This window comes from Camelina sativa, chromosome 11 (genome assembly GCF_030686135.1).
Source record: "Camelina sativa cultivar CO46 ecotype springtype chromosome 11, ASM3068613v1".
Taxonomy (NCBI): domain Eukaryota; kingdom Viridiplantae; phylum Streptophyta; class Magnoliopsida; order Brassicales; family Brassicaceae; genus Camelina; species Camelina sativa.
Genome location: NC_141890.1, coordinates 41,607,270 through 41,619,850, shown reverse-complemented (window position 1 = coordinate 41,619,850; position 12,581 = coordinate 41,607,270). Strand labels below are relative to the sequence as shown.

The 12,581-nt window shown below is 36.1% G+C and overlaps 2 protein-coding genes, 1 long non-coding RNA gene and 2 pseudogenes across 5 annotated transcripts; 1 reads left to right on the top strand and 4 right to left on the bottom strand.

Moving 5' to 3' along the window:
• Positions 1-45: 45 nt before the first annotated feature.
• LOC147935256 (uncharacterized) lies at positions 46-1,516 on the bottom strand. The gene is made up of 3 exons (XR_015572974.1): positions 1,441-1,516; positions 756-1,133; positions 46-359 (listed from the first exon to the last, which is right to left on the bottom strand). It is a non-coding gene; the product is annotated as an uncharacterized LOC147935256 (long non-coding RNA).
• Positions 1,517-3,220: 1,704 nt separating this feature from the next.
• LOC104728805 (putative F-box protein At1g32420 pseudogene) lies at positions 3,221-4,491 on the bottom strand (annotated as a pseudogene). The gene has a single exon (XR_015572965.1). The product of XR_015572965.1 is annotated as a putative F-box protein At1g32420 pseudogene (transcript).
• A 251-nt stretch (positions 4,492-4,742) lies between these two features.
• On the bottom strand, positions 4,743-7,480 carry LOC104725680 (subtilisin-like protease SBT1.3 pseudogene; annotated as a pseudogene). The gene has a single exon (XR_015572964.1). The product of XR_015572964.1 is annotated as a subtilisin-like protease SBT1.3 pseudogene (transcript).
• A 766-nt stretch (positions 7,481-8,246) lies between these two features.
• LOC104725679 (mitochondrial metalloendopeptidase OMA1-like) lies at positions 8,247-10,358 on the bottom strand. Its single transcript, XM_019232078.2, has 3 exons — positions 9,740-10,358; positions 9,423-9,576; positions 8,247-8,671 (listed from the first exon to the last, which is right to left on the bottom strand). The coding sequence occupies exons 1-3, from the start codon at positions 9,947-9,949 to the stop codon at positions 8,604-8,606; spliced, it is 432 nt and encodes a 143-aa protein (XP_019087623.2). The 5' UTR covers positions 9,950-10,358; the 3' UTR covers positions 8,247-8,603.
• A 181-nt stretch (positions 10,359-10,539) lies between these two features.
• Positions 10,540-11,398, top strand: LOC104728804 (uncharacterized). Its single transcript, XM_010447734.3, has one exon. The coding sequence runs from the start codon at positions 10,619-10,621 to the stop codon at positions 11,261-11,263; it is 645 nt and encodes a 214-aa protein (XP_010446036.2). The 5' UTR covers positions 10,540-10,618; the 3' UTR covers positions 11,264-11,398.
• Positions 11,399-12,581: the final 1,183 nt, after the last annotated feature.

The following is a 12,581-nucleotide window of genomic DNA, read 5'->3' as shown; positions in this document are numbered from 1 at the left end:
TTTTAATACCGCGTGACTATTTTTTTAAAGAAAAGAATAATATAATTTGTTTAGTAAATAAACTATATATTTGACTAATACTTCTTTTAATATATTTTACATGGTAACCTAAATCATTTAGTGTTCAATATAATTACGTCAGCGTAACTAAAGTCAATAAAACAAATAATCTATCGCAGTAGTATTAATTGTATTAGACAAAAAAAGTTATGTTAATTGTTAGCTTATGACGGAAACTGTGACGCCTACCCGTTCACGTCAGTTCTTCATTTTGAAATATCCCTCCAAAAGCCAGAGGGATACTAAAAATTGTGGCATTCTCCAACAGTGTGGTGCACCGCAAAATTTCTGTTCCCAATCTGTCAATTTCCAAGAGTAAGACGCACCAGTTAGAAGTAGTGAACAAATGTAGTCAGCAGGATACCAATGAATGGAGAGACAACATAGTTAATTGAGTTGGCAAAGAATAGTTTTACTTTTTTTGCTCTTACCCTATAGTTAAATAGAATGACATAAATCACTATAAGAATACATAATTAGTAATTTCGTGTTCTATTACTCTAACATTAGTCTCTATGTGGGTTGTAAGATTAGACAATAACCCACTTTTTATATTACCTCTAACTGCTAGCTATTACTTATTATATATGTATCTCTTAGCAGCAATTTAAGTGTTCATCAACTATATGAGAGCTTAAAAGTTCTGAAGCAAGAACTGAACATAGATTATAAACAACACAAACAACAACGCTCACCTTGGGTTAGTAGTCGATAGACGTGTTGTGCATAGTATGACGTGTGGAATCATGCATAGTATCCAAAACAGAAACATGTGCATAGTATCCAAATTAGTAAAGCCTCAACAACAAAGCAAACGTTTTTCAGAACCACGTTCCACTCAAAAAGCTCAGGAAGTCAGAATATAGTCAAGCTTTACTATGAACGCTAGCGTATTTTCTCACCAGATCATAAATTCTCTCTTCTTGCACTTGTTTTCCATACTCTAGGTATCCCTTTAAAAGGGTGTTGCATGATTCATCATTCATAAAGTATGATTAAAAAAATCAAAAGTAGCAAAGAGGAAGAATCAAACCATTACAATCCCATTTTTGCACTTGATTCCAATAACAATCCTGCCAAAAAAAGAAAGAAAGGAAAACACCTTTAAAATCCCAAATGTTGATATGGTGATCTTGGCACACATCCTTATCTCGATTTCACCATATCGAGAGAGAATCACAAAGTTTTTTCTAGCCATAATCTATTGAGATACCAACACAAAGTTTCACAAAAAAACAAAAAAAAGAGACAGTGAATACGCACACATATATGTATATACCCTGCAAATTTAGCACAAAAAAATGACAAATACATACATAATTCGTGTTGTCTAGAGAAATCATCAGTTTATAGGGTAGAGAAATGAATCAAATTCCTAACCTCAATCAAAACATAAATTGAGAATCCCCTTCACTTTCACCAGAGTTCTTATGCACGTAAAAATAAATTGAACATTACTTGAAAAATCTTAACCTATCATTGCTATAAAAAAAAAATAGAAATGAGATAAAAATAGAAAATTTTATTAACCTGATGCCATTCATATCTTATCGGTTAATAATCTTGAAGCCCTCGAGTTCTCTGCGTAACCCATAAAAAACTGCAATAAGCCTTTGGAAATGTGATGAAGCCATGTTTTATCTCCATTGTAGATGATAATGATGAATCAGATTATCAGAAGAAGGATATAGATGCGAGAGAGATAAAAGATATGTTGTACCAAAATAAAATCTCCGCATGAGATTAGGCAAGATTTTTTAATTTTCATGGATGATGATTTGATTTAAGCAATGTTACTTTCTCAAATATGTCACGGAATATATGGAGAATATGCCATATAATTTGTTTCTCATTTAACGACTGAACCACGGAAATATTTTCTTAATTATCGTTAGCATTTTTTTTTTTCTGATTTTTCATTTTTAGATAATAAATGTCAATGGCATCCCCGTAAATAAGTGTCAACTTCAGGATTTATTTCATAAATGTCTCCAAAAATATATATAGATTATTAAAAAAATACCAGTGGAAACCTAAAAAATTATAATTAGTTTATGATTTTTTTATGATTGTTGACAAATTTTTTGTTTTTTATATGATTATTTAATTGGAAAGAACTACTGTAAAACCTCTATAAATTAATAAGATCGGGACCACGAAATTTTCTTAATTTATAGATATTTTAATTTATCGATAAATTTATAATTATTATTTTTTCAATAAATTAATAAAATATTAACTTATGAAGAGGTTTTTTTAATTTTCATATTTTAAAAAGTTTTATATTACAAAATAAGATATTTTTGTTATCATTCATATTTTTATAGAATTTTCTTAATATATAATCTTGGCTATCACAATAGGATTGATGCTAATAGTTTACTAAATTATCCAGGTGAAAATAATAATTGTTAGAAGTTTAGAGTTTAAAAGAAATTGCTGGTATTATCCTTATGAAGTTGAATAAGATATTGTGATGCCTTTAGAAACAGTTACATGTAAATAAGTAATCATCGCATGTAGAACTATCCACAATTTTTGGATACAATTTGAGAAGATAACACCAAAAGTTTTTGATGCAACGAAAATGATTAAAGATTAACTTAACTAAAATTCAAATTCAAGAATAGACAAACAATAATAGAGTCATAGTTCACTAAATTTTCTTATATATATATATATATATTTAGTTTGTATCATTATTAATTTATATAATTGATGGACCACATTTTTACATAGAAATTCCAAAAAAAAAAAAATATCTTATTATTTTATCGAATTGTGTCATTTTTTACACATTTTTAATTCGAGACCGGAAAATTTTATTCATTTCTAGCAAGTATTAATTTATAGAGGTTTTACAGTAAAGTGTTAGATTTATTTTATTTTGATGTATTTAAACTGTTTTCTTACTATGATGTTTTTGAATTTTATTAATTTTGACTATGTATCAAAAATGAATTGAAATAATTGTCATTGTTTAAAAAGTATATCTAATTATAAATAAAATTTAGAACATAAAAAAAATATATAGCAGCAAAATTGAAACATGTCCATTTTAATCATATTGATATTAAAGAATAAAGATGCAACATTGACATGCAAAAAAAGCAAACAACACCTTAACAAATAACGATTCATTATTGCAGGTTTTTTATCCATTGATCCAGAGAAAGCTCTCATTACATGAGGAATGTGTTTTAGATCTGCATATCTTCAGTACAAAAACCAAAGAAACGTTTAGTATTTTTTGGACTCTATCTAAACCTTAACCTCTGTTAAATTTGTGAGCCATATAAAAAAGAAGAACCATAAAGCTCTATTGGAAAATTCTTAACTAATACAAACGCATTGTGTTCTCAACATAATCCGGAACAGTCCAGATTATACAATCGGTATTCCTTTCCTTGGGATAAATGCCTTCAAGGTACACATTTCTTGTTCTACTAATTTCCTTTGAATTCGGATCATAATAAAAGACACATAACCTGTCTTTAATGCGGTACGGACACTTGACAAAAACGATCTCACCACCACTAGCAACACCCATGCTACTCTTAGGAACGTACAACTGTTCACTAAAGATAATCTTGGACCATCCTTGTGTCTCCATAACCCAAATCTCTACGCCCTTCTCGCAGCACCCGAATCCTAACTTCCCTTGATAGTTTATCAGATACGAACGATAATCCATCAATGTTTTAGGAGCGTCGACATTATAAAACTCCTCGGACCTAACATCAAAACTCATCAATTTATATAGAGAAGTAGAGTCGTACTGATCAGCGATCCCTGCTTGGTAATAGATTTTCCCGTTGAAGCAAACTGCACCTTGCAATGGATGGTGAGATTCAACGCCTTGGATGGACTTCCACTTCGTATTTGTTTCTCCCAATGTGAAAACTCGACAAGGCTGCTCCGGATTGTACTTTGGTAGGAACAATACTTTATATTGTTTCTCAAGAGGGTCGTATCCGATGAAACTAGTCTCCATGTACATGGTTTTCTTCTTTGGTAAGTACAAGGACTGCCTCGTGGTAGGGTTATATAGAACTACCTGACCAGATTTTGACCAACAACAAACCAAGCCGCGGAGGTAATGCCGAATTGTTTAGGGATTAGTATTGTCTCTTTGTCTTGATGAGTACTAGACAAGAAGGTTAAGTAACATTCTCGGTAGTCGATTGAAGCGATGAAATAGCCATCACGTGGAGGCTGAGCCAAAGAACGATTCATAACGAAGTCAATGAAGTCTCTACGCATGGTGATAATTGATGACCATTCCTTCGAAACGAATTGGAACCTCGCTATAGATTTAGTCGGGAGCTTTTTTAGTATCTCCACCGTTACATCGAGAGGGATTTCGATATCTCCACCGTGACGGAGTCTTCTTGTCGGCGATGGTAAGGTCTCTTCGCGTCTTCTCTTCATCATCTCTATTCTCTAGCTGTTTTGTGAAAAACCCTAGAGATCAGGTCGTAATCTTATGTAACGTAAGTCGGAAACTAGTGTCATCTTTCTTGGGCCTCTTGACAAAAAAGCCCATGTTTTTGTTTGCTATAGGAAAGTCAACGCGGAGACATCTGTCTTGGGAGTAAATGGTAAATTTAGCTTTTGTAAGAACATGATTTGACTGCGTTCAGTCCAGTTCTCTTGTTTAGGCTTTTGGTGAAGCGTTCCCATTGAGAAAAGAACATATATGGTTGTGAATTATAATGACAAGAACAATTCTATTCAGGTTTTACAACATCGATCTAGAGAAGAGCTCTCATTACATGAGGAATTTTTTATTTGTGGTAACTAAAAACATTAGAATTGCTCAAACATTGGTTGTTGATCTACAGAGGAGGCAACCATGTGATTATAACCGGGCTACGAACTTTATGTGTCGTGCTCTTCCACACAAGACCACCAAACTCAGGCCTCTTCATCCGCATTCTTGTCGTGAAAGTAACCGTGTAGGAAAGCTTCTGGTGTTTTGTAGTGAAGTTGAGTGTTTTAGGTTGGACAGTGACGGATGCGCCTTTGAAAGGCGAGACAGAAACCTTGTAGCTTGCAATGTGAGGACCAACGTTGGTCACAGTTCTTCTAAGTGTCATGGATTTAACGCGTGTGTTCTCTGGGAACAAAGCTGAGATCGCCGGGTAGTTCAAGTTTCCAGGGTTCTTGGCAAGAGTGTGTTTGCAGGATCTGTTTGAATGTTTTGTGAATACCTTAAGCTGTGAAGGACTTAAATCTTGAGTGCAGAGGAAATAAAAGTAATCTTGAGGTCCAATGTCGTAGACCAAACCAGGATCTATAGCTTTTAAAGGATCTATATGTCCTGCACCGTGATCATAAGGAGATGAAGGAGCTGCTCCTGATGCATCCGTAAGTGGCTTAAGTGTGTTGTCGTGAACATAAGCAGTTGTCATGAGAGCTGATTTGATTGCTGCAGGGCTCCAATCTGGATGCCTTGATCTGATCAATGCAGCCACACCGCTTACATGAGGACATGACATTGAAGTTCCAGACAGTATATTGAACTTAACCCTCCTTGGATCAGATGATAAACTCGATGGCGCCAAGTCTCCAGTCCAAGCTGCAAGGATGTTAACTCCTGGAGCCAACAAGTCCGGTTTCAAGATCTCTAGGGATAAGAAGTTTGGTCCTCTTGATGAGAATGCTGCTACAACTGGTGAAGGTTTGATCCCAATTCTTGTTCCAAGAACCTCTAGAGTTGCGGTAGCTTTTCTACTCGTCATTGCGTACTGTTTAATCAGTTTACCTTCTTTCTCTCCAACTGCAACAGCTGGAAGCAAATGAGAATCTGCAACAAGCTCTTCACCATTTGTAGCAGTGTTGGTCAAAATCATCCCAATCCCTCCTGCTCTTTTCACAACCTGACCCTTTTGCACACGTGGACTAACACCACGGTCGCATATCACGATCTTCCCCGCTACATGACGCTGATCCAAAGCACCGTCTAGACAGAACGAAGTCGGATCAGGGCTACTAGCGTTTCTTCCTAAGTAAACCAGAGGATACTGTTTGTTTTTAGACAAAACTGCTCTGCCTTTGTAGAGTGACACTCCTTTGAATGTTCTCATAGTTCCAAGCTTCACTGTTGCTGGAAAGTCTCTGTCCATAGTACTTGCACCAACTGTTGTGATCCATGGAGAAACATTAGTGAGACTAATCGGATCAGGACCTCCATTACCGGCTGAACAAGAAACGAAAACTCCCATCTCCATTGCTCCAAAGGTTGCTATAGACAAACTGTCTCTGGAATAAGTTGAGATCCCACCACCTAATGATATAGATAGAACTTGGACTCCATCAGCAACAGCTTGATCAACAGCTGACAAAATGTCTGAGCTGAAACATCCTCCGACCCAACAGACTTTGTAAGCAGCTACTCTAGCCTTTGGAGACATCCCTCGAGCTGTCCCATAAGCAAATCCAAAAAGATTAGCTCCTTTAACAGGTGAGCCAGCTACAGTAGCTGCAGTGTGTGTCCCATGACCATCTTTATCTCTTGGTGATTTGTATTCAAGCTCTTCATCGATCTTCCCCGTTGCAGCTTCATAGCCTCTATAGAATACTCTAGCACCAACGATCTTTCTATTGCAATTACGTTTCAAGAAACCTTTTCCAGTTTCACAAGTTCCTCTCCAAGTAGAAGGAACAGGGGACATACCCGTGTCGTTGAAGCTCTCACTCTCAGGCCAAATACCAGTGTCTAAAACACCAACTACCACATCATGGTCGGTGACTCTCTCAGCCCAAACTTTCTCGCTCTCTTGTCTCTCTAGGCCAAGAAATGTTGGACTTCTTGTAGTGTGAAGCTCGTATCTTGTCTCAGGTATCACAGCTACAACACCATCTTCTTCCTTGAGCCTCTCTGCTTCTTCTTCAGTAAGCTGAGCAGCTAAACCGTGAAAGGCAGTCTGGTAAGTGTAGAGTATCCTGTCGTTACCTTCTTCTCCTTCTTGAGATTTGCGTTGTGTTACAGAGTTAATCTTGGAAGAGTACCATTGTAGCTGATTAGTGTAAGGTGAAGGCATGGCTGATCTATCCATGTGGATAACAAAAGTCTTCTTGCCAGAGATTTGAACAGTTTCTGCTTGAAGAAAGATGAGATTGATGGATAAGATTATGAAAAGAAAGCATTTTTGAAGTGGGTTTTTGTTAGCCATTGTTGGAGTGGAGAGTAAGCAGGAGATTCTTCTCTCTATCTCACTGGAGAAGATAAAGAGATACAAGAGAGTGTTGGTGTTGTTACTTCGGAGGAAATAATAAAGGTGAGAAGGCAGAGGTGGTTTTCATACATGTTCTGTGTGCACAATTACTAACCAAGTGGTTGGTAATGGCAGAGAAGAGTAATTAATGACCTCATGGCTTCTTTCTCCTACTTCTATGCAATATTAGTAGTACCGTTAGGTTTGAGAATTTATGACTCATATCGAATTCAATTATTTTATGCTTTTTTGTTTCAGTTTGAGGTTAATTTTAGTATTACTGATGTAACTATGAAGGCATGAGATTATATATTAAATAAGTTGAGTTCTTGGAGTCTACGAGCATGTTCTTGATTTATCACTTTCTCTTTTTTCATTTTACGAAGGAAACAAAGTAAGTCACATCAAGCTTTGGATTTTTGTGAGCATAGGAATATAAACAAGTGTATTCAAAAAAAACACATGAAATTTTTTAAAAAGTAGAAATTTGAGTTGAGACAAAAGTATGTAGGATTCTTCTCTTTGGTAGACTACTAGACTGAATCATTCGTATCTCTCTTTAAATGAAAACTTCACGCTGTGATACATGCGGTGGATCCGTGTTGCCGTATCTTAAATGGTATAAACCTAACCTCCAATATTGTTACAAACATGATGTGAAAATTGTCATTGTCTAAAGACTAATAACATCATAATAAATCTCACGTTTACTCATAAAAATGCTAACTCTGTTTGACACAAATGTTAAGTATAATGCTATTTTCATTGGTCAAAAGGTATGTGAATAATTTGGGTAAAAATACAGTTTCAATCTCTTTCAAAGGAATTGAATTTACTGAGAATATCAGTGGTCAGCTCAACGGTCTATCACAACATTTATAAACACACATTTAAAGCTCATAAGCAAAATTGGCCCACTTTTCACTCTCAAGCTATTATGCCAAAAGAAGCAAAGAAACTTTGATATTTCTGATTAAATTTTATCAATAGATCAAATATGATAGATAGATATATTCAATTCTGTGTTTGAATGTTATTTTCCTACTCCCACCATTTGCATTTTCTATGTAAAAAGATACTCATCTACACCAAACTATTCAAATAATGTACAGACGCAAGCTGAAAGATGAGTAGAGAAAGGCTAAAGAAAGCCTTCTATGCCTTGGCGACCTGATTGGATTTTTCTATAGATCATTAGTGCTTCTTCCATCACATTTGCTTGAGCCAAAAGCTTTGACCTCGTTTTCCCTGAGGGATGTGTCGATAGATAGTCTCCGAGTTTGTCTCCACCGAGCTTTCCCAGCTTCTCATACACTGTGGGAGCTACTCGTGGGTCATATCCCGTAGATGCAAGCAACAACAAACCAATGTAATCCGCTTCCATCTCCATCCTGTGATGTAACACACAAAAGAAGAATCTGAATGCATCAGAACTTGTTTTTATTCCTCATACACACACGCATATATCATTTCTTCTTAATTTCTCCTACCATTACCCTAACTACAATAACAGCCGCTAAGACATTAGTTCTTAACTAGATGATTAGTTTGTTAAACAAACATTCAATCTATCCTATTGTTGCTCCTGATATACTGTAATTCGCACAAGAATGTGCAAAAAACTAACTCACAAACCTTTCTTGTTCGCTTCTCCTGTCATACCTAACTACACCAACACCTTCTTACAATTTATTGAAGTTCCGAACTATTGTTCCTTATCATTTCCTAAAGAATGTGAAAAATGAACCCAAAACCTCCCTAGAAAGCTAACTTTTTCCTCAATGCCACAGACCTCACCTCACGAGTTATTTGAGAACGAAAGAGCTATTGCAGTAAAAACAAAGGATTGACAGTAAAAAGAGAGTAGATAATATTAATGTAAAACTAACTCGCAAACCTTTCTTGTTCGCTTTTCCTACTATTCCTATCTACTCCAACACCTTCTAATGTTTAACCAAATGATTAGTTTCTTACAATTTGTTCCTGATCATTTGCTAAAGAATGTGAAAAATGAACTCAAAACCTCCCCAATGAAAGCTAACTTTTCCACAACACAGACCTCATAAGTAATTTGAAAACGAAAGACCTATTGCAGTAAAAGAGAGTACATGATGTTGATAGGAAGAGAGGAAGAAGAATTACTTTTCTGGAGAAAGGAAGCTTCAAGAAAAGAGCAGACATATATAGTGTTCACAAGATCAGGCATGACAAACTGATAGAGCACGAGTTGAAGGATTGCAAACCATAAGTTCTTTGTTATTCCCTCAGCTATATGTCGAGCCACCGCATGACCAACCTAATCCGATAAACAGAACAATCAGACAATCAGACAAAGAAAAAAAAAACCATGCTTTAGTTCCAATAGCAACTCTCCTAATCATTTTCAGATCAACAAGCAGCCAAACAGACATAACAAAGAACATTTTACAAATGCAAACAATCAAAAAGGTTTTTAATACCTCATGGCCAATCACAGTGGCAACTTCAGCATCTGACTTGAACTGATTAAGCAGGCCAGTAAACACCACAATCTTTCCACCAGGCATACTAAACGCATTAACATCAGGCTGATTAACCACAAGAACCTCCCCATTAATCCCTTCAAGATGAGAGGTGGCTCCATGAGCATGTGAATCTTTCTTCCTGTTTTGTTGCAATCTTTCTTCCATTTCATATCAGTCATAGTCCCTTCTTCACCACCACTTGTAGCCATTGCAGTCTCCTTCACTCCCTTATCAGTAGTCTCCGTAGAAGCATACCCTAAATCAGACCACACACGCTCGTTACTCAAACCTCACAGAACTGAAGGATCTGTAAAATTCATTGCGTCTTTCTCTTCTCGACGTGATAAACTTTGCTCCAATTTCTTGAAACAATCCAACAACGCATCATATTTCCCCTCAATTTTTTTAATGCCAATTTTTCAAATCAAAATCCGATGATTTGCGATGAGAAAGACACAGACGACTTCTCTCGGCAAACTTTTTTTTTTTTTTTTTTTTTTGTTACAAATTATCAGCCAATCAGATCGTGCTACGACACAGGTTTTTTTGTTTTAATTTAGGTTTTTGTTGTTTTAATTTAGGTTTTTGTTGTTAATCAAAAATATTTTAAAGAAAAAAAGGAAAATAAGAAAGGAAAAATAGAAAAAAGTAAGAATAGAAAAAAGGAAATTACATAAACGCGTTAGGAGTCCGATTTGCTTCTATAAATATATAACACAACACAACACTACACCTTCTCGGCTTCTCCACAATCTCATCTAATCCTTTACGAATCATCTTTCGCTCTGTCTCTGAGTTTTCTTTTTTTTTTTTTTTTCTGATTTCACTCCGACAATGAATACTGAATCAATCAAACTCGAGGTTAATCTAGCCGTTACGTCTCAAGATCCATCGTTAGGGTTATTGAGCACGGTGAAAATCACTGTAAAGAGAGGGTACTTCGAGGAGTTTATCATAGAGAAGAACGATGATGATGATGGTGATCATCATAGCATCAAGAGTGTCGGATCTTACCGGATTTCTCCACCAGGTCCAGACTCTAAATTCATTCTGAAACTCCGAACCCTCGAGCCTAAGGACGTATATCGAACCCTCCATAGCCAACTCCACGATCGTCTCTTGTCCGAATACATAGCTGATGAGATTTTAGTCCAAGCCCTACGACAAAGAAGTAAGAGTTCTAACTTGTCATTGCCACAACAACCTTTATTCATGAAAGGTACTGTCAAACTGACACAGAAGGTGTACAACGTTGTGCGTCGCAACTCTGCTCTGTCTCTGTCGGCAACAGATTTGACGACTTGTGCCATCTGTTTGGAAGATCTGGATCTGTCTAGAACCGAGGATTACTGCCACCTGCCTAACTGCTCGCATTGTTATCATGAAGAATGTCTCAATAAGTGGGTAGATCGATCTAATGGCACATGCCCTCTCTGTCGCGAACAGTTTGACAAGCAGCGTGAAACAGAGCCTAATTAGGGTTTCGAAATATGTTTTATTTTGTGGGTCTTAATGATTTGCTAATTTGTATTTCTTTTTGTGTAATGATATTGATACTGTCTTTGTTTGCAACATGTAATGCAGTTTGATTAAATGAAATTAAGATTTCTTTTAGACTTGAAGCTCAAATTAATAATTCCATCTACAAGTTTGATTCAGTCTGCAACATATGTCTCATCCATCACACACCATTGACTTAAAAACACACTTTGCTTCAGATAAAAAGAAGCACCTTCGAACTTTTTGATGTCGGTTTACCAAATTGAAGGAAACAAATAAACAATCCAACAATACCAGAGTTTCAGAATTGAACTAAACGTTGAAAACATCTCTCAAATCACCAGACAACACTAATGACTCTTTATCTACAGATTAACCAAATCCTAGATGACTTTTAGATAAGATCAAAGCTCGACGTGCTTGAAGTGATACTCATCAATTGTCGAGTATATCAGACCTTCTCCTTCCAGTGATTGATTAACACCCCTATATATACACCAGAAAGAAAACAAAGCAAACTCATGAACACAACAACTTTGATAGTAAAGAGACAAAAGAGCATACTCTAGCTTGTTCTTTGGGATCTTCAATTGTTGAGCAATTTCATCAATGTGTATCCCCTGTTGTCTTGCACTGCAATGAACAAATAACAATTATCAGACCGACTTTAGGTGGTGCAGTGTGCACAGCAGACTCAAAAGTCACATGCAAGCAAAATGAGTTTTGAGAGGACATCACTCTTATCTGTGTATCTTTTGTGATGGGAAAATATAACTAAGGAACTTGCAAAGAAACTGGCAAAGATACCTGCACCTTCAGTTTCTCAAGTTACTTCATCCTCTGAGGATCACAAGAAGGTGATTTAAATACTTTTATACTTCAGTCTTGTTATGTCTCCTGTTTTAATTGTGTAGTGTACCTTTTAGGACTCAAGCTAGCTCTTGTATTTGCGTTTCTGTACTTTTATGTAAGATCTTCATTTTTTTCTCCAACCGCAATTGACGATATACTTCTTGTCGATACTGTTCTGTTTATATATACAGGCTGCTAAAGCAGATAGCAATACTCCTAAAAAAGAGAGCAGTAGTAATGTTTCCATCAAGGAATCTGATATACTGGAGAAAGAAACCTTGAAACGAATGTAACGTCCGTCCTCTTCTGATCACCATCCTCTTGTAAAGACCACTAAGGTAGGCTCAGAGAGTCTCTTATTCATTCCAGTTACTCAAGTTACTTGTACCTCAGTCTTGTTAAGACTGTCTCCTGTTTTAATTATGTAGCTTCCCTTTTAGAGCTA